Source organism: Xylaria bambusicola (genome assembly GCF_022495145.1).
Source record: "Xylaria bambusicola strain CBS 139988 unplaced genomic scaffold F5B22scaffold_18, whole genome shotgun sequence".
Taxonomy (NCBI): Eukaryota; Fungi; Ascomycota; class Sordariomycetes; order Xylariales; family Xylariaceae; genus Xylaria; species Xylaria bambusicola.
The window spans coordinates 516,265-541,256 of record NW_025953571.1 but is presented as its reverse complement, the minus strand read 5'-3'; the positions used below and the strand labels follow the sequence as shown (position 1 = coordinate 541,256).

The 24,992-nt window shown below is 48.1% G+C and overlaps 7 protein-coding genes across 7 annotated transcripts; 5 read left to right on the top strand and 2 right to left on the bottom strand.

The window, feature by feature from the left end:
* The first annotated feature begins 1,414 nt into the window (after positions 1-1,414).
* F5B22DRAFT_605295 (uncharacterized protein) lies at positions 1,415-3,126 on the top strand. Its single transcript, XM_047974835.1, has 6 exons — positions 1,415-1,692; positions 1,752-1,817; positions 1,878-1,924; positions 1,985-2,358; positions 2,411-2,500; positions 2,560-3,126. The coding sequence occupies exons 1-6, from the start codon at positions 1,563-1,565 to the stop codon at positions 2,822-2,824; spliced, it is 972 nt and encodes a 323-aa protein (XP_047831308.1). The 5' UTR covers positions 1,415-1,562; the 3' UTR covers positions 2,825-3,126.
* A 401-nt stretch (positions 3,127-3,527) lies between these two features.
* Positions 3,528-4,266, top strand: F5B22DRAFT_133667 (uncharacterized protein). Its single transcript, XM_047968979.1, has 2 exons — positions 3,528-3,560; positions 3,710-4,266. Exon 2 carries the CDS (start codon positions 3,788-3,790, stop codon positions 4,247-4,249), a length of 462 nt encoding a protein of 153 aa, XP_047831307.1. The 5' UTR covers positions 3,528-3,560; positions 3,710-3,787; the 3' UTR covers positions 4,250-4,266.
* A 1,430-nt stretch (positions 4,267-5,696) lies between these two features.
* Positions 5,697-7,510, top strand: F5B22DRAFT_133688 (cytochrome P450). Its single transcript, XM_047968980.1, has 5 exons — positions 5,697-5,737; positions 5,790-5,949; positions 6,004-6,110; positions 6,419-6,627; positions 6,673-7,510. The coding sequence occupies exons 2-5, from the start codon at positions 5,917-5,919 to the stop codon at positions 7,098-7,100; spliced, it is 777 nt and encodes a 258-aa protein (XP_047831306.1). The 5' UTR covers positions 5,697-5,737; positions 5,790-5,916; the 3' UTR covers positions 7,101-7,510.
* Positions 7,511-9,226: 1,716 nt separating this feature from the next.
* On the top strand, positions 9,227-11,161 carry F5B22DRAFT_605287 (uncharacterized protein). Its single transcript, XM_047974834.1, has 2 exons — positions 9,227-9,275; positions 9,342-11,161. The coding sequence occupies exon 2, from the start codon at positions 9,833-9,835 to the stop codon at positions 10,640-10,642; it is 810 nt and encodes a 269-aa protein (XP_047831305.1). The 5' UTR covers positions 9,227-9,275; positions 9,342-9,832; the 3' UTR covers positions 10,643-11,161.
* Positions 11,162-12,002: 841 nt separating this feature from the next.
* F5B22DRAFT_133418 (uncharacterized protein) lies at positions 12,003-14,972 on the bottom strand. Its single transcript, XM_047968978.1, has 7 exons — positions 14,602-14,972; positions 14,337-14,547; positions 14,190-14,288; positions 14,028-14,141; positions 13,822-13,978; positions 13,350-13,770; positions 12,003-13,301 (listed from the first exon to the last, which is right to left on the bottom strand). The coding sequence occupies exons 1-7, from the start codon at positions 14,721-14,723 to the stop codon at positions 12,272-12,274; spliced, it is 2,154 nt and encodes a 717-aa protein (XP_047831304.1). The 5' UTR covers positions 14,724-14,972; the 3' UTR covers positions 12,003-12,271.
* A 5,284-nt stretch (positions 14,973-20,256) lies between these two features.
* F5B22DRAFT_636105 (DNA-directed RNA polymerases n subunit superfamily) lies at positions 20,257-20,674 on the bottom strand (the record flags this gene model as incomplete). The annotated part of the gene is made up of 4 exons (XM_047977245.1): positions 20,257-20,311; positions 20,379-20,465; positions 20,520-20,578; positions 20,639-20,674. The coding sequence occupies 4 exons, from the start codon at positions 20,672-20,674 to the stop codon at positions 20,257-20,259; spliced, it is 237 nt and encodes a 78-aa protein (XP_047831303.1).
* Positions 20,675-21,053: 379 nt separating this feature from the next.
* On the top strand, positions 21,054-24,947 carry F5B22DRAFT_605275 (uncharacterized protein). The gene is made up of 4 exons (XM_047974833.1): positions 21,054-21,174; positions 21,249-21,592; positions 21,651-22,447; positions 22,500-24,947. Exons 1-4 carry the CDS (start codon positions 21,151-21,153, stop codon positions 24,290-24,292), a joined length of 2,958 nt encoding a protein of 985 aa, XP_047831302.1. The 5' UTR covers positions 21,054-21,150; the 3' UTR covers positions 24,293-24,947.
* The last annotated feature ends 45 nt before the right edge of the window (positions 24,948-24,992 follow it).

Below are 24,992 nucleotides of genomic sequence, written 5' to 3'. Positions count from 1 at the left end.
CCTCAAAAGACCTTGCTTAAAGGCCCTAGGGTGTTTCGATACTATACTAGGTAATATCAGTAAGCTGTCGTTCAACATCCTAATTAGTACTCGTCTCTTGACTTCTACGCACACTAGTCACTAGTGTACCGCCCGAGACATCCCATTTAGAGGTGGGTTTTGCTTTTATCTTGGTAGCAGGAGCCTTTAGCGTGCTGTTAAGCAGGGAACAGCATGTCATTCCTTTATTGATACGGCAGTTAATGTGAACTTGGGTTCAGCCTCTCCTGCGCCAGACAGAGGAGCGAGATGACAAGATAGTGTTAGGATCTTTGTCGTAAGCGAAATATTATATATGTACTAACTAGAATCGCACTACATGTATATCCGTGCGTAGTGAGTATGTTCCAAGGCAGGGACCATGTCGTACAAGTTACTAGGCATTCCACTCATTCTGCGATGAGCCCGGAACGTTTGTCGCTATTCCTGGTCAATAACACATTGAAAGTATTAGAAATATCCGACATAGGCGATCGCCGGCCCGGGGCTGCTATTTTCAGAAAAGTCGATGCCATCCTGACACACAACTCTGCCGGCAGCCAGAAGACCGTACAAGTTGGCCAACACTACTTAGTAGGTATTGTAATACATGCAGACATGAGATACCAGCAGCGTGCATGGTACAGTAGCGTGATTTAGGTAATCAATAGTCCGGCCGGTATTGGAGCTTGTGATGGGGGGTTGGGAGTGGCGATAATCTCTGCTTACGTACGGCGGTCCTTGAACGATGGTGTGCTTGAAAGCCGAGCTAATCAGATCTTGTATGGGAAGGCCAGCACAACAATTGCCGCATACTAGTATACGTAAGATGCGGTTCCGACATGGTCTTTCACGGTCCGCTAAAAGTTAGCTTGTTGCAGGTCTCACATGGGTTCTGCGAGGGTTCTACGAGGGTTCTACGAGGGTTCTACGAGGGTTCTATAGTATCCATACATAAGTAGTATATTCTGTCTGGAATGTGGTACTCAGGGACGTCTTAAGTAAGTTACCTATTGAAGAGTGAGTCTAAGTGAATAACTTACAGTTCTCGGTAGGTAGACGAATATAGCGTCACATATACCCCATATATACCCTTCAAGTGTTAATGAGGCATCCAGTCCCACGTGGAGAATAGGGCGAAGAAGGATCAGACAATGGTACGGTAGCATGAGAGCAAGTACTGTAATATTGAAGGAGTATGTGGTCACTGTCACTGTCGCAGTCAACCAGAGATCAACCTCTTGGGAAAGCTGTCGTGCAGCCCGATCTAACGCCTTTAAGCCGCTCTCGCTGACATGAACTTGATGGGGCTTAGTAGAGCAACGATGTCACCCACCTTCAGGATCCCCCTTTAGGGATCGCCAACCCTTCACGCTTATCGTACGAGTCTTAATAGTGTTCCACTCTGCACTAGCAGCACTGCCCACACGCACGCACTTCCTCAAAGACTTCATCTTTCCGATTCCCGTCGTGTACCTTTCCCCCCTCGAGGCCTGTGTGCAAGGCTGGATCAATAAGCGAGGCGGCTTGCGCTCAACGTCACGATGCCTTTCATTACTTTGCCCATCTACGAAGGGGTGGGAATCACATTGATTGTCATCGCGAGCGTCCTGGTCGGCGCGCGGTGCTTTGTGAACTACCATGCGTCGAATGGGAAATTAAATACGCACGACTGTATGTTGCTACCACCATGCATAACTGTACCACTCACCCACGTACTAACAACTCCTAAGACATGTCGATTGTTGGCTGGAGTTTTTTAGTCACAACATATGCAGTCAATGACATCGTCGTACGAGGTAAGGCATTCATTTTTGCTCTTAAACGCGTTGATTGAACTCGAACTGACAGCATTACAGCCGTATCGGTTCCCGTCCAGAACCTCGACTTGCCACTCCTTTTTAGGGTAAGTTCCAATAGATCATCTCGAACAACAGGTCTTGATACTGACTCGCAGCGATGGTAGCTCGCTATTGTTATCATCATTCTAGTGCAAGGCACCCTGTGGTTTACCAAAGCGCCTATCCTCTTCCTCTATGTCAAGCTTTTTGGCATTCATCGCTGGCTACTGTACATCTCGTGGGCCACTCTCCTGGTTACGGGGCTTGTCTATGTTGCTGGACTTATATTCACACTGGTCTCGTGTGCAACCGACGACCTCACGTTGATTGCATACCAACAATGCGCCCATGACAATACTCTCACCGGAGTCATATCTGGCTTTGTGTCCGTAATTGCCGACGCCGTCATATTCATTTTGCCTATTCCTGTTATCTTCAGTTTACAACTAGAGACCTCGAAGAAGATTGGGCTCAGCGTTACTTTCCTCTCTGGTATATTGTAGGTTATTTCCGCTCTCAGGACATGAAAGTCAACTAACCATTATTCTTAGGGGTATTGCGGCTTCTGTTGTTGCCCTTTACTACAAATACGTGGCTTTATTTGGCGATGGTACTCAGTTGATCGCACCAATCTTCTTCTTGTACGATTAAAACGTCTCCCCGGTTCTTCGGTCTGAGCTTTACTAACCCTGCTTTCTAGCACTATTGAAGCTTTCGTGGCCATGGCTGTTGGTTGCGCCCCTGCCATTAGGTCTTTCTGGATTCGATATATTTCAAAGACAAATTTGGACAGCAGCACTGCCTCGGAGTCTGCATATAGCCACGTTCTTAGCCGTACTTCTAGAAAACCCCCAAGAAACCCCACAGTCACTGACTGGGAACGGAGTGACGAGCACATCAATAGGAACTCGTACAGAAGCTCGCCGTCGGGACATTTAGGGCACTCGCCAATACAGGACGTTTGACCAATTCCCCATTACGAAAACAGGTTAAAAGAAAATTAATGCACGAAATGTAAAAAATTCATTGAGGATAGAGCCAAAATCGATACCCATGCTGTGTTTAAAGAGACTTGTTCGGCAAGCGATTTACGAATCGGCTGTGCTGATAATTGAATTACGATAGCGAGGATATGGTTTGGAATCGGAATGAGGATAGGAATGTACGAGTCTATTTATGTATATATAACCTTTTAGCAAAAGCTACAATTCCAGACGTCTTTGTTGGTTAGATAGCAAATTCAAACTAGTTGACAGGGGATTTCCAGCCGTCCTCGATTTCTGTCCACGGGTTCATCCGAATTCTATAATATGCTAAGCAGGCTCAAGTGGACAGGCGAGGCAGGTAGAGAAACGGCTGACCAATGCCTCGGTAGCGTCGGAGTAAGCTTAGACTCCTGCACTTTTGTGCCAAGGAACTTTTATGGGTTTACATTAGCATTGATCGTCGATACCACCACCATGAGGGGAAGAGAGGGGCCACAAGGGATTACGGGCAGTATACGGGGTGGGGGGATTGAGGGGGTAATACTTGCAGATGCAAGGTCGCCAACGTGAAGGTTGGGTTGGTATGAACTTCTACTCAAGGCCAGAAACAGTGCAGCATATTCGGTAGGCAGTCAGTCATGCTGGTATGGCTGATGGAACCTTGCAGGTTGGCTTCGGACACTTGTAGTTCAAATAGCCGGAATCATCATGCAAGGTAAAATGGCTCCCGTTGGTATGGAGTATTTATAGCATCCATGTACTCCCTGTAACTAAACTTCAGTTGTTGAGTCTTGGACTCGAGTATATACAGCGAGAAGTCCGAAACCTAGCCTGACCTTCCTCTAACTTTGCTGCTTCGATCAGTGCTACACAACAGGGCGCAAAAAATATCCTTCATCAGCTCACACCTTCGCCGATTCCCAAGACCAAACCACCTTCACCATGGCAGACCTTCGTGCAACCATTCAAAACACGATCAATGCCTTTATAGAGAACAACACACAAGCCGTGAAGCAGAAGAATACCTCGCTTCTCTCGGTAGCTCTTGCGAAAGATTGTATTAGACAGTATCGCCCGCTGTCGTTCATCAAGAGATACCCTCAGTTCTTTAAGGAACAGATCAGCAATGCCGACTACGAAGCTCAGATGCAGCATGAGCTCCATACCATGAAAGACGTAGCGCAGAACGTCACCCGGACTGTCATCGACACGGTTGAGCGCAAGGCTACCCTGTGGGTTGAGACCACTGTCTGGACGCCGGAATCCCAGAGCACCGTTGAAGTCATTTTTGACTTAAACTTCACTGAAGATGGAACCCAAGTTTCGCAGGTCACGGAGTTTGTAGACACCTACGAGAGCACAAAGGTGTTGGAGCAAATTCTGGAAAAGATGGGCGCGAAATAAGTAGGGCGCCACGGCGTTGGATGAAGTTACCTGCTTAGTTTCTACCTGTGTCAATCATCTCTACGGAATCCTCTATAGGGCTATATATGGTTTTGTGATTACCAGAAGCTTGAAAACAAATTCGTTTCAGCTCCATCTTCTCATTTCTGCGACTGAGATCCTTCACGTGCCAAAGACATACCCTAAGCATGCAGGTGTTCGCAATGCACCGTTCCCAAGATATCGTGTAGCACCAAGTAAAGACGCCTTCCCAATGACTACAAGCATGATAGAGCGTCCGCAAACCGTCGTCTCACAACAGGGACATACCCTTGTGCTGCTCGAATTCCCACGCGTCAAGCAGTTGATTATATTCTCTGTGTATGAAACAGATATTAAAGCGTGTTAGGTAGCTGCCTCGGCTGCCTAACACGAGAGCTTCTCTCAGGACGTACGTTTCCTAGCAGTAACACATGAAATGATCGGAGTTCTACATCCGGAAGGCCGCGTCACACTAGATTCTGACGCGATCGCAACGGCGCACCACCGGCGCTCGGCACTGTTATCCTCACCGGCAGCTGCTTACCTGCGCGATAGTACTAACAGCAGGAAATATGCGAGCATATAATCCTATCAAAGTCCACCGCTCAGCGGAAGCGTTTGACCCGAAGGATTTTGGGTTACATCCTAGTGCTGTGCTTGTGGCGTACATCGATAGCAGTCCTCATTTCCCTTCTCTCATCCACTAAATCTTGGCCTGTGGCGAAGGTCCAATCAAGGTGGATCGTCGAGTGACGTTTTTTCTAGCCAAATTCGTTACTAATACCGCATTCCTCTTTTGACCCTTGTACACACAGGCGAGAGGAAGCACCGGACTATCAGACTGGGGGTCACCCAGTCGGTATAGGCGATGCTAGTGATGCAGGTACCCAGTCACCCAACGCGGCACTTTTGATTTCATAGTCCTCGGCATTAAGATGTCGATTTTCCCGCCTTTTCGTTCGCTGACCCGAGTCTCTGGGCCTGTGGATTTCACCCATCCTTCTCATTCAACATTCACCTCGACGCTCAGATCAACATGTCGTGGTACCAGGCAGACGGTCATATAGCTCATCTCGTCGAGCTCGCTCGCTCTGCGAGACCCGACCAGATAGCAGCCACGGTGATAGTTGCGGTTTTGGCTCTTTCCGTCCTGTTTAAGAAGCCAGGGAAGAATATTCGCGGCATACCATACCATGGCTATAGGAGCTGGTTCGAACCCACGTTCTTGTTACACTGCAGGTTCGTGTTGAGTGCGCACAAGATCATATCAAGTGGTTACAAGAAGGTACTCGCTCTTAAAAATAAATCTATCATATTGCCTTCGCTAAATAGAATTTGAAGTACAAGGATACACCATTCATAGTCCGTCGTTTCGACACGGACTACAACATCCTTCCTATTAGATATCTTGAGGAGTTGCGTTTGGTGCCGCCAACGATACTTAGTAGCAAAATCGCGACTAGCTTTGTAAGTTTTCGGTGCCAGCTATGGTGTACTATATCGCTCATGAGAGGACTAGAACATGCTTTACGAATGGACCGGTCTACACTTCTTGAATAGATCTGATCTTCATGCCCATGTCATGAAGCGCAAATTAGCACCAGAGCTGTCGAAATATCTTGAGATTGCCGCCCAGGAAGTCGACTATGGCTGGAAGATTGATGTGCCTCATACGGATGGTGAGTAGCCACACGACTATTTGAATGACTGTTATCTTCTAACCAATGCTGCAGACTGGGTTGAAGTTGATATCCAAGAAATTATTCGCATGCAAGTCGCTCGCATGTCAGCTAGGATCTTCGTCGGAGAGCCAGCCTGCCGAGATCCAGTGTGGCTCAGGGTATGTCTTGATTTCACAATCGACGCATTCACCACTGCCTTCATCATTAGAATGTTTCCTACATGGATGCGGCCCTTCGTTGCTAGACTCGTGCCAGCCCGCAATCGGCTGAAAGTGCATCGCGCAAAAGCCGAGGAAGTTGTTGGCGCGAAGATGAAGCAGCACTATGAGTGGATGGAGAAAAAGAAGAATGGCGAGAACCCAGAGTATGAAGAAACACTCCTGGACTGGATGATAGAAGAGGCCAACGAAGAAGAGGCCACTATCACCGAGATGGCGAATCGTCAATTGATAATGACTCTGGCAAGTGTTCACACCACATCTACGAATACTTCAATCTTCTTGTTTGAACTTTGCGAGCACCCCGAGTGGCTCCCCCTTTTGCGGGACGAAATCGAAGAAGTCAACAGACAGACGGGCGATGCTTCCAGGACTGATATCAGACGGTGGCACCGAAACCTAGACCGCATGGATTCATTCCTGTTGGAGTGTTTCAGATTTCACCCTCCTATTCTTCGTAAGTCAGCCCTAGTCTATGTTGTTGTAAGTATACTAATGGCAGTAGTGAGCCCTCAAAGAGTAGCGCTTGAGCCATATACGCTCAAGGACGGAACACATATTCCCAAGGGGTGCAGAATCGCATTTGCCAATGGCGATCACCAGATGGACCCCGAAGTTACGCCAGACCCTCAGACCTTTGACCCGATGCGGAGCTACCGCAAGCGGCAGTCAGACCGGCTTCAGTACGACAGGAACCAAGCTGTACTTACGGATTTAAACAACAATTTGACGTTTGGGTACGGAAACCAGGCCTGTCCGGGAAGGTTTCTGGGCGTGGCTGAGGTCAAATTCCTGCTTGCGCGGCTACTTACCGAGTTCGACTTCAAATATCCTGAGGGTAAATCTATGCCTAAGACTCTCCACGCAGATGAGAACGTGTTCCCCGAGCCAAGCGCAAAGCTGATGATGAGGAAGAGGCGATATGACTAATGTGCTTAAAGCGATTAAAATTTTCGCGAAGCATGGCATTAATGGGCTAACATGGTTATATCTAAATTGTCTATCTAGAAAACTTGCGAGTGCGTTTGTTCGTAGCATGGGGCTATTGGCAGAGGCTTATGTGTATTATTACCCTTATCAGCCAGCAATAACTGGAAACGCCGCCTTACGGCCTAATGATGATATGAGCCTAGGTTCCGGTTCCTCAATATTCATAATAAATAAATCGTATGCTCTTGTGCCAATACGCATTGCGAGGCCAGGTTGAAGAATACAAAGTCAGCAAGCTACTATGTAAGAAGTCTTGAGCCTGAAACCTGAGCGGCCTCCACACCCACTATACACTCTGCTAGCGTTAAGAGTATTTAAATAGTATCTATCCCATCAACAGTCAAGGATCTAATAAAATTATGCCTAAGTTATCCAATTCAGTTCTATGATGTAAATCAATGGGAATCAGTGCTAGATTCCTCATTTGATGGGAGGTAGTCGCTTGGGCCTGACAGAGCTTGACATGTTAGAGGTACATAGAAGCCTCTTAGAAGCTGAAGACGGAGACGACGGCATCTTCCAACTGTCTCCTAGTAATATTGTAGAGATTCATCACTCATGAGTCTTGCTCTCTATATAACTCCTAGGTTCTTCAGCTTTGTAACATAAATGAGCTTTTACCCTCCCTAAATATTCCTATCGTTTCTCTCCTCCTGATGGTCTGGTATTCTCTGGTTCCCTTCATGCTCTACATGTATCATCATGGCCTATTCTCGCAGCATGAGGGATGTGCAATAAGTAATAACGGGCTCGGGAGAATAGATGAGATCACGATGGGATATGGCATATCCTTTGCCCCATGCATTGAAAGGGCAAGTGACATACATATGAACCATAGAAGCAGCTTTTAGGCGAACTCAGGATGTTTGTTACCATGCCACCATTCATAGCTGCATGTGCAATAGACATTTCTATTATTCTCCTCAATCCATATCTAGCCACTACGTTAAGCCAGGTTACGTAGAATAAATAAATAAGCAAATGTTTCCAAGTCTGGACTTGCGAGCTAGTATCTTACTCCTATTCATATTTTCCATTCACATGATATCCTAGATGAATTTCACGCGAGTGGTCTCGTTACTATGTGTCAGTGCCATTGAAAGGACGTTACTCGTAAGCATTATATCAGAAATCACAACAACAACATAGTCACAAGCACACCCTATTGTATTCCATTGAGTGTAGTATTCAATGGGGTGTACCCACTCTCCATTCATTGTGGTACGGCCATTCATACCATTCACTACCACTACCAACTTTGTGGTTCGATTCACACTGTAGCTAGGTAGGTACTGTGAGGTGTAGGGCTTGTATCATTAGTTATTAGTTGTAACTCATGCTAGATCTCACAGTGCGCTGATAAATTCTGTGAATACCGAGATAATCACAATGGCATTAGTTGACACTATACTATTACCACAGCAGCGCTGCCATTCAGTCGGTGCAGGTACTCCTGGGTCGGTGTGTGAAAAATTAAGTACATAAAGCAGTCCAGGATTCCAGTCACCTTTCTATCTTCCAACTCCTTCTTCTCCATACCCCCGACTTCTTGCTGACACATCAAAGCTTTATCATATCCATCCATGCAGTCAAACAACAGCATGGAGCCAGCACGGATGTCAATTCAATTGACTTATCTCAGTGAAGACGGCAACACGCCTCGTTATCTACCCCGACCATCTCAACACCCTCAAGTCTATGCTGATCGTCTCAACTTCAGACTATCCCGGGTACTGTGCGGTCATCCTCTGTAGGTTCCCGTGAAATATGTTGGACCCTGTCACACCACTGACCCATGTATTAGAAATTCGGCTTCGAGCGCTGCTAGATTCCATGGTGGATCACCTCTATGTGAAGACTTGATCCCGCTTCCTCCCTCCAATGCTCCACACATATCCCAGGGTGAAAACACCCAAGGTGGTGTTGATGCCAAAATTGCCGTACCTCGAACGAATGGAGATCAGCAGGCTATGATAGCCCAGAAGCCACCGCATGCCCCCAACTCTCACAACTCTGAAGCTCCCTTCCCCGGCAATCTCTCTCCACAGCCAGTCTTGAGCCCACACCTGCAAACTCGCAGCGTTAGCAGCTCAGTGACCCTGGCTGAGTCGATTGGTATGTAATTCAAGGCGTCGATCTTCTCTCACACAGCTGAAGCTAAAGCTAATCATTAACGTTTAGATTATTCTACACGCAACACGGCTGGTCAAGAGGGATCCAGCCACTGGACAGGCGTAGCACTCCGTGAATGGCAAAACTCCAGCGCCGTTCATGAAATAACGGCTTCCGATACTTGTAGCATACACGACAAGGGTAAGGGCAAAGAAGTCAGAGATATTCAGCATAATTCTGCAATTCTTACCTCACAAGCTACAAGTTCATCCCCTTCCAACTCCGAGGACAATGTCATCTCCGCAAAACTACCATCGCCCAATCCCAATCCCTTTCTTGGTACACGCAACGGAAACAACGGCTCTGTCGCCAAAGAAGGACTGAACGCTTTTCCCAGCGCCAACAACACCTCCTCCGAAGGAGGACAGTCATATAATATTCCCCGTTATAATCCTGGTTATCGCCATACTAGCAACTACGGAATTCCTGCCCCCTATAGATATACACCATTGCCTCCTCGTACAAACAACACCTATGTGCCGGAGTACAGCTCATTCAACATGTTCACTGGCAAGCGATTCAACCCAAACCCCACGCAAGGTGTCAAAAGATCTTATGAGGATCACAAGGATCAGGACGGCCCTAAGGATATCGAGCAACACGAGCGAGCGGCCAAGCAAGCAAAATCCCAAGCTTCATCCGGACCCATGAACACGACATCTAAGTTGCCACCCCAACGTCCAGATTCACCACCACAGCACCCATATGTTCTATACCAATGGGACGGCAGCGGATACGACTTCGTTGCACATAAAAAGTTCTACCCGGCTGCTTACTACAAATATCATGCCAACGACAACAATGACGCCAACCACAATGAGGCGGGAGATAAGTCTGGCGCCCAGCAGTCTTCTCCTGCGGCCGAGAAGAAGACAGAGACAGAAGTTTATGATATGGATTCCCCTGGTGCCAACTGTCTCCTTAAGCTAGATGCCCCAGCTTCCCCCGCCCCTGCGAATGCAGATGCAGTGGTGGAAGAATATGACGTAGAAGAATACGACGCGGAAGAATATGACGTGGAAGAATATGATGTGGAAGAATATGATGTGGAAGAATACGACGTGGAAGAACACGACGTGGTTGACGTCGCCGATGTACCAGGCTCAGACGTTGACGTGCTCACCGAGCTGGAGGGGCCCGACATTGCTGAGGAGCCTGTTCGCGAGCAGATCGCCAATGGCGCTGCATATGACGAGGAGGACAAGGAGAACCAAGACGTCGTGGATGACGGTGACGCAGAGAACTACTACGAAGATGACAGCGACGACGGAGAATGCGACATGAGTTCTTGTCTCGTGTGTGGCATTTAGTTCACAGCGGCCAAGTGTTGCTGGTTGCATGTGCCAATATCGATTGACTGCACGGCAGAATTAATCTCTCTTTCACATGTGGACTATATACAATGGTATATATCTATGTCCATCTAGAGCTGCATGAAAAAAAGACAAAACCCTAAAAAAAAAAAAAGAGTTAAAAAGTTTCCGGATTTCTGCTTTGATTATGATGGAGTTCTTTCAATTTAACCCCGATGAATGGGCGTTGATGCTATTGCCATAGCGCGCTACGGCGCGAACATGATGCGAACGCATTATGTCCTAGGAGCATAAGGAGCATCACAGGAAGCACTGTGAGAGGTCATGAAGCGCAACCAAAATGAAGGAAACGAATTCCTGAATGGAGGAGCTAGATAGACAGGGTGGCAGCACAGGGATGAAGCACAATGGGCATGAGCTTGTTAGCTAGGCAGAGTCTTGTGATGGACCGCTGTAGATTAGACACGATCGCGTTGCTCTCATGCAAAAGGCAATAAAAGGAGTTGTTTGTTTTTATGCATGTGTATTGTTGATGTGTTCGTGTCAACCTGTGAATGTGACTTCTACCTTCCAACGTTAAATGATAGTGATAGTGGGACTTTGTGTGTTCCGAACTCTTTGTGTGTGGCACCTTGCATTCTCTACCTCATTTGTAGTAAACTATGTACCTGGTACTTGCTTGGCCCCCAAATCATGGTATAAGAGTTGGATTAATCTGGCTAGGAGAGAACTGAACTAAAGATGAGAGAGCACAGGGTGGACAAGTCCATCTGTCGCATTATCCAAGAGCGATACATTCAATACATCAGGTAAAGCTAAGGCTAGACTAGACTGACTCATAGGGGCAGCATAACATGCCCCGAATACCACAGCTCACGTACACTTCTCCTATCCCAACTGTAGCGGCGGCAAGTCATCCGTGCCTGAGCCTTTACTACATGTTTTCTTATCACCACAGTGGGTGGCATATCCAGCGATGTTCTTTTTCTTTTCCCTTTTTTCATATGATAGAAGTATCCAACGAGAACCAATTTCCAACAATAATCAAACAGGCCATATTAAACCAGAGTTTTTTTCATTATTCATAACGTTCTGAGCAATGCAAGAAGAGTTGTTGTATCTGTGTTAGGGGGTGGGCTGAGGAGAGGAGTAAATCGTAAAATGTAAAACAGCAGAGAAAGAATTTAGAAGAAAAAACATATCTTTTCGTTCTTAATGTTTATATTCGAGTTGCCTCACCATCAAGAAATATCAAAGTCCTTTAACGCCGGCTAAAATCAATTGGGTTCACTCCAATGAAACGATTGATGAACTGATATATGAAGTGCAAAGGGGGTATCATCACGTTAATCCGTGGGGAACTAGGCTGTAGCAAAGAAATAAGGGAGAAAAGGGATTTTGTGGTATGCCTGGGTGGGAGTACCCGAGTAAGCTCTTGACGTTTTCAACTTCTGTTTTCGCATAAGAGGGATTGTCCATGATAGCGGCAGAAGCCTATTGGGTTGGGCTTGTCGAAGCCTTCTGGAGAAAGAATTATATCCAGCTTATTATGCCGACAATTCGTGGAATGGACTTGTAGCCGCGTTTTGTACTGAGTCGACTTTAAGGGGTATGCGACCGAAATCCTCATACCGCGATGGCAAAGTTCTTGCGAGAGTCTATCTCCTCAAGGTGGTGTCCGTAGACGATCTTGAACAAGTCTCGCAAGAAGCTGTACTGGCTAGATCGGTGCGTCATGAAGGTCACGCTCTTTGCCATGTCCGTGGCACTTATGCGCTTGCCCCGCGATGGCAGAGCTGATGCCTGCCGGAATGCTGAGTCCGATACCACCAAGTTCTTGTAGTTCTGGAGAAGCGTTGCGTGTGATGGCAGTGAGCCGAATGAGCCTGGCGGTAGGGACCTGACGAATGTCTGCAGCGAGACTTGGCTACCATGTCCCTCAGAGGGACCGTCCCGAGAAAAGCCTAGGTTCATTGCTGCCTTTAGGACAAGTCCCTTGATTCGATAGATGTTCACGTCTTCTGTTGTCGTTGCGGTTGTCGCGGTGCTGGAAGTTCGTTGACTGCTTTGGGAGTAGCCCGAGAGGTTCGAGGCGCTGCTTGGCCACCGTCCACCCCTATTGCTTTCCGTCCCGAGGACAAGAATGTTGGGTGCTTGGGGGGATGAACTCTCAGGTGAGATGGGTGTGTCTTCGAACTCGGTGACGGGGGTCTCAGGCACGGGTGGAGGTTTCCGGAGCTTCTCTGTGGAATCTCGTTTTTGACCATCTCGCTTGCTGCGATTCGACTGCCTACTCGCACGGCCGTCCGCTTCAGCTTCCCTACCAAACGTGAAAAAATTCGGTTGGCTGGGCCGTGGTGTTCCTCTGTCTGGGCGTATCTGAGTCCACCCTTCACGGAAGATGTCGCACAGCTCCCAGCAAGCTTGTACGGCTGAGGTAAGTAATTCCTCATCCGGCTCTTTTCCGTCTCTCTTTTTCTGGCGGAGACTAAAGAGCATCTCTGCCAGGGACCAACAGGCGCGGAGGAGGGAATTTGTCTCCTCGGCCAACTGTCCACGCTGCTTCATCAGTCGATGGCATAAAGTGATATAAAAGTCCAAGGTTCGCTCTTGAAACGCTTCAGGTAGATTGCGATTATCCTGTGCGCTGTATAGACTGCTCGAAATTAGAATCAGCTATTCTGTGGAGTCAAATGCTACTCACTGGTTATTCAATTCAAAGCTGACACGTAGTATAGAATCAGACATTCCGTCTGAACGCATTCGTATATCAAAGAGAGCTTGACAGAAGTCCCTACAGAGATCTAGGTCTGCCTTCACGTGCAATGGCTCATCAGTCACGTTTCTGTTATCGTATAGACGTTGGCAAAGCTTCCAGCAGCATTTCCAGGCCTTTTCGTGCCCGTCAGGGGTGCCTGATACACTGAAAACTCTTTCTCGGTGATGAGTGCTTAAGCTTGCTAAAGTATTGCATAATACCCAACACTCTTTCAAAGCTGATTGTAGAGATTGAATCTCCATATCATCTTGTCCCTCTCCTCGAACAGGAGTCGAGTATTCTTCGTCGTCGTCGTATTCCAAATCTGGCTCAGCATCCGTTTCAGGCTCCTTGATCTCAGGAATAACTGATTACTTATGTTAGCTGTCATGGTACACACGGAGATGGGTATGCTTACGTTCTAGACTGCTCGCACTGCTGGATCGTAGTCTTGAGGAATCACTAAGCACTTCCTGGAGATTCTGAGCTCTAGGAGTTGCACTATCGATGCTATACCGAACAGGCTTGACGTCTGTGGACAATGGTGGCGGTGTTGGTAGCCCCATTGATTTGGTCTATAAGGTTAGCCCATGTTTTGAATTTTGTAAACTTGGCTTGCAGTACCTTCGAAGCCCGGTCATTGGGAGTTGAGATAGCTAAATTTTCAAGCTTTGGGGATTGCCTGGGAGACCGCCTCTGAGTAGACTCTGGCTGCTTGGAAAGTGTGTCCGACTTGGCCTACAATAATGAGTAAATTGACAACTCAACATAGGCGAGCCAACTAACCCAGCTTTGGAAACTTTCGGGGGCATGGATAACTGAGACTGCCTCTTCGTTTGCCGTTTGCCGAAATTGGTCGGATATATTAGTCCGCAGCTTTAATAGCTATCAATATTAGATATTACCATCAATGCTACTATAGATGCGACCAACCTGCGGCTGAGCTTCGGAACCGGCAGCGCTTGAGAGCGACCGCGCTTCATCGGAGGCTTCCTCCTCAATCTCCGTCGCATCCGTCCCAACTGATGTGACGGGTGAAGGGCCGACAATGTCGCTGGGACTCAGGAGGTAGGGAGCAGGTGATGATCGAGCAGCAGCGGCCGACGATGGCCGAAGCCCGCTAGACTCTGCAGAGCTTGAAGACCTGCCAAAGTCAGCTATCTACTAGAGTATGGTTATTGAGCATCCGGGCACATACATTGGTCGAAAGGGAGGCTGAAGAGCTGGAGAGTTTGACGATGGAACGGACATATCGGAGTGAGCTGAAAAGCTAGATAATATACTCCCAGTTGACGATCTCAACGGGGCTTCGAGAGCCATGACGAACGGATCCTAGCTTGTAACACGGCCACAAAACAGGTCGCCCAACAGTGCTAATGGATTCTATAGATGGCGCTTGGGCGTGGATCTACCTGTGTCTCTAAGCGCCACCGCAGCTCCAATTCCCCCGACAACGCGCTTGTTCAAGAATAAGCGACAGTGTAGCTAATAGCTGGCTACAGTGGCCAAGACGACGGGTCTCCTCGGTCAGGCTTGCGCTATGCGCGTGGCCGTGTGGGAAATTGGTTTGAGCAACGTAGAAAGCTACGGGAATTGGCGAGCGTGTCTTTGCAAACGAAAGCGCCGCGCGACAGTCGGCGAAACGGGAAACAAACCTGTTTGCTAGAGACTGGTCCGTCCCGGAGAGTATCAATTTAGCTACGGGCCGACGCGGTCGGGGGGTGCTGGTGCTATGCTAGCTAACTGCGAAAGCTCGTAAGGAAACCGGGTGTTTGTCGAGACGAGTAAAAAAAGAAACAGGAAAACGACACGAATAATTATGGAACCAATGCTCGAAAGCGTAGATGAGCAAAACGCCCAGGACAACACACCAATGCGCGGACTATGGAGGTTTATTTAATAGAGGAGGGGCAAAAGAAGAGGAAGCGCTCACGCTCGAATTCCAACGACTACTAGGCACACACTTAGTAGGTCCTGGAAGAGCTCCACCGCAGAGGCTGTAACCCAAATCGCCGACCGTTCGACTTACACTACGGGCTCTACGCAAAGCTCAGGAAACAAAGCGTACTATCTGTACGGAAGTAGGTACCGATATTGTAAGTAGAGTTCGTCCAAGGATATTAGGCAATCGACCAGGCAGGCAGAGCTAGTGATCCTTTGGTAAGAAAGTGTACATACAAGCCCGTACCGTTGTACATCAAACGAAATACCTAGGGTCATGAGCCGGAGGGGAGGTCATAAACCTAGCCAAGCGGGCGCAAGGTCGGAAAAAGAGGGCGCGCACGCAGGGTTCGGGGTATCGTGCGAGAGAGTGCGGTACGGTCTAGCCTAGCGTACAACGGAGAAGAGGGCAAAATCAACGGCGAGCCAATGGGTAGGTGGCCTGGCCGAAGGATCTCTCCACCCGGGACCTACAAAGTAAGTCTTTGAGGTCGCACGGAGGCTCTTCGTCGATGTGTCGCATAAGGTAAGCAATAACAACGGGTGGCAGATCAGAATTGCTGGTGAGATTTGAGTAGGTAGGCGTATTGGGCTGTTTCGCACAGCTGGCCCGAGTCGCGATGGCACGTTGGGACGGTGCAGATGCAGATGCAAACGCAGAATGCTCCCACTGAACCAATCCAGCCTGCCGCTGTGCGACTTGCACTTCGAGTTGGAGTGGGCGAGTCGACCAGTCAAAGGCGGCCAAGCTGAAAGTCTGGGCAAAAGCCTAGGCAAGGAGATGAGGGTTCACATTGGCACACAGGCCCCTCGGCGCTTAGCAGCAGGTGGATCGCTTCATCCGACGAGTCACAGCAGAGAGGCATTTCCACCACCTACACTAGACCACATACATATCCCTGCCCTTATATGGGGAAAAAAAGGTCTACTTAGTTATGATGGAGGGGGAAGAGAGGAGTACGTGCCTTATGGCTAGTACCATACTTTCGTATGCTCAATATTCTTCGGCATCTTCTGTGCTTGTCACTGAAGCTGGCGACTCCGTTAGATGGTAGCAGACGGGATCAACTCGACCTCACCCACCCACAGAGCCCCGCGATGATGCGGCCGCCCTTGGCAAGCTTGTGTCAGGCTTGATTCAGGCTTGGCTAGGTACCTACTATGTAGCTAGGTAGGTTCGCTCGGTTTGACGTAAAAGTTCCACCAGGCGTGCGCTATTGAAGTGACGAGGCTTGGGGAAGGCGGGAAAGGCGAGAAAGCGAGACATTCTGTCTCTGCACCGACGCCGTTGGCAACATGGCGCCAGAGTCCACTACATTTCCGCCTTGCGCACATGGCCGGGTTAAGTCATGGGCTTCTATAATACGTACCTGTCACCATGATAACTGCTTCTACCGAGTACGATACCTACCGTACTGTAGAGTCAAGGCTCGGCGGTGTTGCCTGATGCGGATAGATAGATCTAGGATACACCGATATTGTAGACACATAGAATGATGTTCGTCTAGCTACCCAGGTAGATAATTAGCGTGGGCGTGTATGCTATGCCTCGGTATACTATTAGCCAAGTAGAAGAGCAGATTCTGGTTCCGGCGGGAGGCATGTAGTACCTAGTTAGGTAGTAATTGTTGGTAGGGAACAGACAGCTCGATCTGATCCGGTATGGCAGTTGTGATGTTTACCTAACCTTACTGTATCTACATTTAGACGGTAACACTAGGTTAGGGCAGAAGTTGAAGGTGAGGGGATGGGATTCGAATCAAGCCATGTACATGGTGTAGAACATACCAACGTACATCCGGCTAACTACAAAGGTGTAGGTACAACGAGCCGGCTCTCCACACGCCCATGAGGCGTTTCTTTGCCCATGTCCCGGAGATCTGGTTGCGAGTCTTTTATTAGGACTAGGTGGGCCAACGGGTGTGGGCCGCGGAGCCCTCGAGACGAACGCTCGAATACTTACAAATACCGAGCATCTTCCTGTTGGTATCACCTGCCTTAGCCTCCTTGTAATTATCATCGTAGCACGGCTTCGTGTTGTTTGTTGTCACTGCCTGATAGGGTGGGCTCATGTGAGATGTGTTGAGCTTGTTTTTCTGGGACGAGATAGGGGTACGTACGAGCTCGTCCAATGTTTCTCCCCATGTTTTAGATGTACTCAATAATATAAGTTGGGGGCCAAATCTGTAGTTCAGCTCAAGATGTACATGTAAGCCTCAACTGATGTAATTATTCCCGGTCGTCCTATGGTCTTTCAGTGAGCCTGCATTTGAGAGACAGTCAATCAATCAATACTGTGCAACTGCCCGCGAGCTCATGATAAGCGAGTGTGCATGTAGTGTTGCCGTTTCAAGAAGGCCTCTCCGCGCCAATTCAAAGGTGATCCTTGTCCTGAGATGGTTGGTCTTGCGAGACCGTCTCGAATCCCATTCGCCAATGGATTTGTGCCTAGCAGTAGCGGAACGCGCAGCCAGTGTCGTGGGAATCTTGTTTTCTCTATATTACCGTACTTTGTTTTTCATCATGGGAGACGTTACCTTTCTCGGCCTGGTAAGTTGGTCGAGAATCCTTCTGCTAGGCTGATGCAAGTTGTTTGCAGCATTTAATACTGTTGGTACTATCAGACGCGCTACACTCCCGACAGAACGGAACATCATGGATGTCCGGTGTTGCGTTCAGCCAGTTGCATTGCTGAGCACAGCCAAGCTTTAACATGTGATGACTTCGAAGATGGAGCCTGTGATGAATGGCGAAAACGTGGCACCATACTAAACTATGTGGCTCTCGCGTGGATAGACACACAGAATCACTATACACACCAACATGCATTCCTTTGGTGGGGACTAAGGGTGGAAGATTTCGCGAACCTCTGTGCCGCCGGTAAAATGAAATAATAGATAGCATAGCCTTATGCGCCGTATTCCGAGGGGGCGCTTTTCTAGAAACTATTGTTTTACTCAGTTGGTCTCAGCGTGCATACGCGCCTTGATGCATGATCCTGTAGACGCAAGGCTGGAAAATGTCCGAAATCTAGAGTACCAGCAAACGCGATGCCAAGTTGTAAAGAGTCTACTATCTGATAACTGTTAGCTGTAAGGTTGTGTAGCTGAAAAATCTGGCGGTGGAGATGAGAGATTACGAATCAAGGTGAGCAAGAATCGAGCTCACCGACTATAGGCCGAGATATCATGCCAGGAATAACCGGTTGCCTCCATCGGCATAAAGCTCACCATGTCTCCGCCTGAAACCAATGAGCTTTGTTGGATGTCGTACTTGTGGTAGGTACTTTATGGTCAACCTCGATTCTTTCTTGGAAGGTGTGTAGGTCAACGTGGGTTTCAGCGTAGATATGTGCCAGCCTCATGGGCGAATTTGCGAGCCTTGCAGCATCTACGTAGCACTTTGGTATGACCAAATTTTATGTACGCCCTTTGGCTTGATTCCAAATGGTTCGTAAGCATGATGCTACATAAATACAGCAGCGGCTGAGCTGTTTCCTTCTATAACAAGATTTCACGTAGGACCGCATGCTGTTGTTTACATTCAAGCGTTAGGATTGTCTTTGTGTTTCGATCCACAAGGGTCCGGCAGTGTTTAGATCGAGCCCAATCGCCATAACCCCTGAAACGCTCATCACCGAGAGATCAACACCATGTATCTAAATCGGAGTCGCCACCATCATACTGTTGGTGGCAGTCGCGCCTACACCGCTTTGACAGCGTTGTTCCCAGCCTATTAAATGGAGCCGACTTCATGTAAGGGTTGCCAGGCTTGCCAGCTATAACTACACCACGCGAGGCGGCCAGCCACCGGCCGTATGGCACAGCAGACATGAGCAGAGGTGCATTGGATATCACATAGACCTACAGCTAAACGTGGAACCTAGAACTTTTGATGATTTATCCCAGCCAAGATTCATCCCTGAAGTCGTGCGGCAGTTGCGGGAGCCTGCCTAAATGTACAAACTACATTACATGAGAATATTTTCAAACAGGAATCATGATAGAAATAGTGCGAAGCCCAATTGACTATTTCGGTGTGTTTGACAAACCGTTCACTCTTGAAAGACTGTGCTTGTGTGGACCCTTGAGCGGCATTTCCGGCAAATTACACCCAGCTAAGGTGCACAATTGTCTGAAGAGCTTTACGCCTCCCGAGCGGATAGTTTCCTAGTCACCGAAAGGGAGTGGAGTATGGACGGCCCGAACTTGGACGGCCCTTGATGTGTATGACAGAAATGACCCTTTCATTCTATTATCGCTTTGGCCTTGAATAAGCGCATGCTCTATGACCATGACAGACACTGTGGCACACCTTTACACTGAGCTTTTAATAGATAGCCCATGAAATGTCTTCTTGATCGAAGTTCATCATAGGCATGATGCAATCCTTACCAGTTGCTCTCATGCGTGGTTCGTAAAGAGACAGCCGAGACTGTAGGCATATTAAAGAGGATGAGAGAATGGGCCGGGAAGATTTGGGCCACTCTAGGCATTTACAATCGCTGGGGTACCATGACAAGGCGATTCGACGTACGAAAAAGGATAACAACAAACTGCCTTTATTGGGGATATCCTATGTTGTAAGTGATCCATCAAGGTGGTTGGCTCCTGCTCATCACAGGCCTTATTCACCTCCTCTCTGTTAAACGACGACTCGGGTTCTTTGATATAAAAGGGAAGGCGACTAGCATGTTGCCATTCAACTTTCTACCAGAGACTAGCCCCAGTGTGTTTTCGAACGTGAACCTCCGCTCGGTAAGTATACCACGGCGCTTTCCGTTATATGGCTTGAAAAGTAATGTTCTTTTGTCCACTTATTGGACCCAACGCCAATGTAAAACCCGCTGAACCTGAACGCCTCGTAATGCAGTATTTTGCCGGCCTCATTTCTAACCCGCATTTTGGAATCCCTAATCGTCCTTACCGAGTTGTAGCTTCTTTTCGTTTCGTCCGTCCGGTGTATACCTTTGCATGATGTTAGTATATTGTGTTTTACTCCGATAGCAGCTTGAGGGCGGTTGGGAAATCTCACTTCAGCAGCTTCTCAATGAGGTCGACGTGGGTCATGATCATGCGACGGCAGCAGTATCGCTTGAGCCCAAGCTGATCCATCGCATCACTATAGCGCGTATAAGTCTAAGTTCACAATCGCAGAAGGGCGAGGTCAACAAACCCATCGGTGATGCCCTCGTCTATCAGCTTTAGATAGCGCTCCCAGAGATCTCCAGTAACCTGTGTTTATGTGGTTAGTTGTCGTGAATGGCGGGAAGATTCGAGGATAGGAGCTCCCACCTTCCCGCAGGAGAAGCAGCGAATCGGAATAATCATCTTGGCGATCTTTAATCAGCGTATATACGAAGTGTCTGGTTCTTTGCAGCGGCACAAGGAGAGGTATAGTGATGCGCGAACACGAGCAGATCTGAAATCACAAAGGCAATGAAAGACGATGCAGTTCGCGACAACCTTGAATATTTCAAAGCCGGACCCACAGGCGGCAGTGGCTACTAGCTCCAATGAGTACTAGTGGAATCCCTAGCGGGCAGAGGTACGAAGTGACTTTTCCATCGCCTTGGACGTTTGTGGGGCTGTACCCAAAGGTGACCAATGGAACCGGGATCTTACCTATGCTGCGGCTTCCCTGACTGAAAAAAGTTCTTATCGATCCCTTATCGCAGCTGCTCCGCTACGAAAACATTCAGGTTGGAGCTGTGAACTTTTTACAGCAGAAGTCAGAGTCCCGCCTGCTGTGTCGATCGAGGGTCTTCGATTTGTTGCTGCGACGCCAACCCCTACGTCTTCGAACCATGGCGCCCGTAATGACACCAGAGGTTGGTTATATGATCCCATGAGAATTCCAGACAGCATCGTCTGTAGTCCTTTTCTAACAAGTGACTGCTGCTAGGCTGTCGCCAACAAGCGCAAAAGAGAACTCGACGACCATAACAAACGAAAACGAAGAAGGAGACAGAGCGGTAGTATTACGCAACCTGAAATCACCAATGGACAGCATATCAAATCTGAGCCTACAATACTGGTCAATGGCGGCGCAGACGGCTCAGGCCTCGAAGGGAAGATGTTGGACATGGTCAAAGCCGAGACCCAAATCGAAGCGAAAGATAAGCACAAGCATAGGTCGAGATCCGGTAAAGAGCTAGTCTTTAAGGGTGATTCTTGTAAATGGAGGGTCTCTGAGCCTATCGGCGGACGAATGCTTAACATAGACCCTATCTTGACTGAAGACGAGAAGTAAGGTCTATACCCCCAACGCGGTCATAAGACAAGCTGCTAATTGGCTATTGCATAGACATCTGATCCTCCCATATAATACCTCACTCCAAGTCTACTCAGCTCCCGACTCGCTGTTACTGCGCAAAATCGAACTCAACTTCTCAAGGATCGACGGACGACAGGACCAGATTGCTGCCATATGCCCCTCGGCGACAACCCCAAAGCATGTCTGGGTTGCCTCACACGGTGGCTCAATATGGCTTATCAACTGGGAGACGGGTTCTTGCTCAGAAGCTCAGGTGAAGTTGCCTTGCGACCGTTTATATGACATGCACGTCGATTCGGTTCAATTTGACCAGGATACCAGAGACGTAGTCTATGCTTCAGTAAAGAAAGGGCAAGCTTGGCATATTGTTGCGTGCGATATCCAGAATTCTCAATTAGTCGCATCTAAACCTATCTTTTCGTTCACATCACCCATTGCAAACCTCCGAGTTGCCCATACCGGGTACACGTTCGTCGCATATGCTGATCGAATTGTTATTATCGGGTCTCGAACCAGCGAGACAATAAAGGGATTGGAAGGTCTCTCCTACGAGGCTGTAACATTTGATGCGAGCGATGAGATTACCTGCCTCGATGTCCAAGTCACCAACCGTGTCCATCTTAACCGCAAATCCCAACGCGAAGCGAGTGATGTGCCGGTTATAGATTTAGCGATCGGTTGCGCTCGGGGAGCTGTGTTTGCATACAAGGACCTTTTGCCCGAAATTCGCTTATTAAATACCCCCAAGGCGCGCCATCATGTTCTGCAGCCCCGCAAGTATCACTGGCATCGTAAAGCCGTCCATGCTGTGAAATGGTCACGCGATGGTAAGAGAGAGAAGCTAATTATGATAAATGCACTGCTAAAATCAATTTTTAGGAAATTACATACTCTCGGGAGGTTCAGAATCGACCTTGGTACTTTGGCAGCTAGATACCCAGAAGAAGGATTTCTTACCTCATCTCTCTGCTACCATCGAAAACATTGTGGTCTCAAAACGCGGCTCTATGTACGCTCTTCATTTAGATGACAACTCCACTATGGTGCTTTCAACTGCTGAGATGAAGCCCATTACCTATATTTCGGGGATCCAGGCCCTATTATCACCTCAGCCGATCTCGAAGGATGACAACGTCAAGCGGGTTGGGCAGTATACACCTGATCGGTTAACAACCATACCAGCTGCTGTATCACCCTCTAATTCATCACAAATGCTTCTTTGTGTTGGCAACGGACAAAAGCTCAGCTACTCAGGCAGCGGTCCGTCCATGCCACTGATACAATCCTTAGACCTAACTACTATGCAGAGCGTCTCGAGACAAGCGTTAACGCGAACAAATCCAACAGACGTTAATATCACGTCCAGAGGTCATCCCATCACAGAACCACGAGTAACTCGCATGAAATACTCGCATGATGGCCGCTGGCTTGTTACAGCCGACGAGTGGCAGCCACCCTCGCGAGATGTCAATGTGCTTGAAGGATCGTCTTCTGAAAGGAAAGAAACGTATTTAAAGTTCTGGTCTGTCTCTGCTGAAAGTGAGAATTTGGAACTGATGACTCGTATTGATGCACCACACCATTCCAACCAAGTTGAGTCGGTATTTGATTTGGCAGCTGATCCCAAATCAGACCGCTTTGCGACCGTCGGCGGAGATGGGATAGCTCGGTTATGGCAGCCAATTATCCGGCAGAGAGATGGGCTGATCATCAAGGGTAAAAAGGGGCGCCAGCTGTATAGCTGGAATTGCTCACAAGCAATTTCTTTATATGGAAATGAGACTGCGGGGGAGCCTGAGCCACCCAACGAATATTTTCATGGTTCAGGCGCAATTGCCTTCTCTGAAGACGGCTCTGTTCTAGTGTGCGCTGTGGTCCACGAGCACGGATCAATAGTTCAAGTCATAGATCCAGAGAGCGGCAAGATTCGAAACTCGCTCAATGGACTTATCAAGGGAAATATTCAGGGCATCTCGGTTCTCTCAACAAGCCTAATCGTGTTATCAGATGCGCTTATGGTATACGATCTTGTTCTCGACGAGCTGCAATATGGAGTGCAGTTAAGAAAAGCGAAAGGCCCTGAAGAAGAAGACGCGCATGGTCCAGGCGCCTCCATTATGAACCATCTTGCAACCGATTTCCACACTGGCCGCTTTGCCGTGGCCGTTTCAAGGGGCAAAAGGGGGTCAACTAAAGTGCGCTCAGAACTTGCCATTTTTAGGCCTGACCGATGCGAACCAGAGCTGGTACAAAGCTTCCAGAACCCCATTACATCCCTAGTGTCCCCTCCTGGCTCCAGTGGCTTTTTGGCTCTCGACTCAGCTGCACAGATCTGGTCTATAGCAGACAATATGGACACAAACTCTTTAGCATTTGCTTATCCCTTAGCCGATCTCCAACTAGATCAAGAGCCGATAGTAAACGGGAATGTAGCTATAACGCCGGCTTTAACCCTCGAACAAGACGACGAGGAAGCGAGCGAGGACGATGTGGACATTGACATGACCGACAGAGTCGATGACGATGCAGTATACCCAGCTGTTGTTGCCCCACAAAGACTTGCGGAGCTGTTCGACACTGCTCCATCTTTTGCCATGCCCCCTGTTGAAGAATTATTTTATCAAGTCACGAAGTTATTCACCACCTCCAAGTCGGCCGTCCCCGCGCCATGATAATCGTCGCAATAGAAATAGCACCTATTACGACCCATTACGCTACGCGAAAGTTGGCATGGTATGACATAAGATATACTCCTTCGCGTTGCTGCGTCATATACACTACTCTACATGATTGACGTCGTCAGGCGCATGCCGGGCCTCCATATGTGATGATCAGCACAATTCTCAAGTCTGGGCTGAGACTAGCCGGGCCGGATGCAACGAGGTGCTGTGGTCGCCATTACGAAAGTTGGCATCTGATAATTGGTCGACCTTGAGACGTTATGCGTTCTGACAATGCGAGGACATGAACAAGCACAACAAAGTCGAGTTGGGCTCGCCAAGACCAATTCGCTATAAGCTTGTTTTGGAAGTTTGTAACTTCAGTAGAAGTTAGATGTTATTGGGGGTTGGGTTATAAGAAGTGAGCTTTGGGTTCATTTAAACAAAAGGGTCTTGATTGCGATGGCCATATCATCGAGGCAAATGATACCCTGGGATATCGTCTAAAGCCTACTTATCCCACGATGATATGTACAGTACTCTTGAATATCATACTAGCCACTTTCCATCCTTGGAATTGGCAACAATAGATGTTTGAGACTTACTACTCTTTACGTATATACTTCAAATAATTGTGATCTACAATGAAAAAATATAGTCTTGATGATATCAATTGATTTGCTTGTGTCTATTCCCCCCTTTCGATCGCACA

Excerpts from the sequence above, each read along its gene's own strand:
- F5B22DRAFT_133688 (XM_047968980.1), top strand. The coding sequence starts at position 5,917 with ATGGCTGGAAGATTGATGTGCCTCATACGGATG. Across the intron at positions 5,950-6,003 it reads TGATGTGCCTCATACGGATG|ACTGGGTTGAAGTTGATATC; the intron begins GTGAGTAGCCAC and ends CCAATGCTGCAG. Across the intron at positions 6,111-6,418 it reads GAGATCCAGTGTGGCTCAGG|TGTTCACACCACATCTACGA; the intron begins GTATGTCTTGAT and ends GACTCTGGCAAG.
- F5B22DRAFT_133667 (XM_047968979.1), top strand. The coding sequence starts at position 3,788 with ATGGCAGACCTTCGTGCAACCATTCAAAACACGATCAATGCCTTTATA.
- F5B22DRAFT_605295 (XM_047974835.1), top strand. The coding sequence starts at position 1,563 with ATGCCTTTCATTACTTTGCCCATCTACGAAGGGGTGGGAATCACATTG. Across the intron at positions 1,693-1,751 it reads GAAATTAAATACGCACGACT|ACATGTCGATTGTTGGCTGG; the intron begins GTATGTTGCTAC and ends ACAACTCCTAAG. Across the intron at positions 2,501-2,559 it reads ATCGCACCAATCTTCTTCTT|CACTATTGAAGCTTTCGTGG; the intron begins GTACGATTAAAA and ends CCTGCTTTCTAG.
- F5B22DRAFT_605275 (XM_047974833.1), top strand. The coding sequence starts at position 21,151 with ATGGCGCCCGTAATGACACCAGAG. Across the intron at positions 21,593-21,650 it reads ATCTTGACTGAAGACGAGAA|ACATCTGATCCTCCCATATA; the intron begins GTAAGGTCTATA and ends GCTATTGCATAG. Across the intron at positions 22,448-22,499 it reads TGTGAAATGGTCACGCGATG|GAAATTACATACTCTCGGGA; the intron begins GTAAGAGAGAGA and ends ATCAATTTTTAG.
- F5B22DRAFT_605287 (XM_047974834.1), top strand. The coding sequence starts at position 9,833 with ATGTTCACTGGCAAGCGATTCAACCCAAACCCCACGCAAGGTGTCAAA.
- F5B22DRAFT_133418 (XM_047968978.1), bottom strand. The coding sequence starts at position 14,723 with ATGGCTCTCGAAGCCCCGTTGAGATCGTCAACTGGGAGTATATTATCT. Across the intron at positions 14,289-14,336 it reads GTTCCGAAGCTCAGCCGCAG|CTATTAAAGCTGCGGACTAA; the intron begins GTTGGTCGCATC and ends TAATATTGATAG. Across the intron at positions 13,771-13,821 it reads CAGTGCGAGCAGTCTAGAAC|TTATTCCTGAGATCAAGGAG; the intron begins GTAAGCATACCC and ends ATAAGTAATCAG.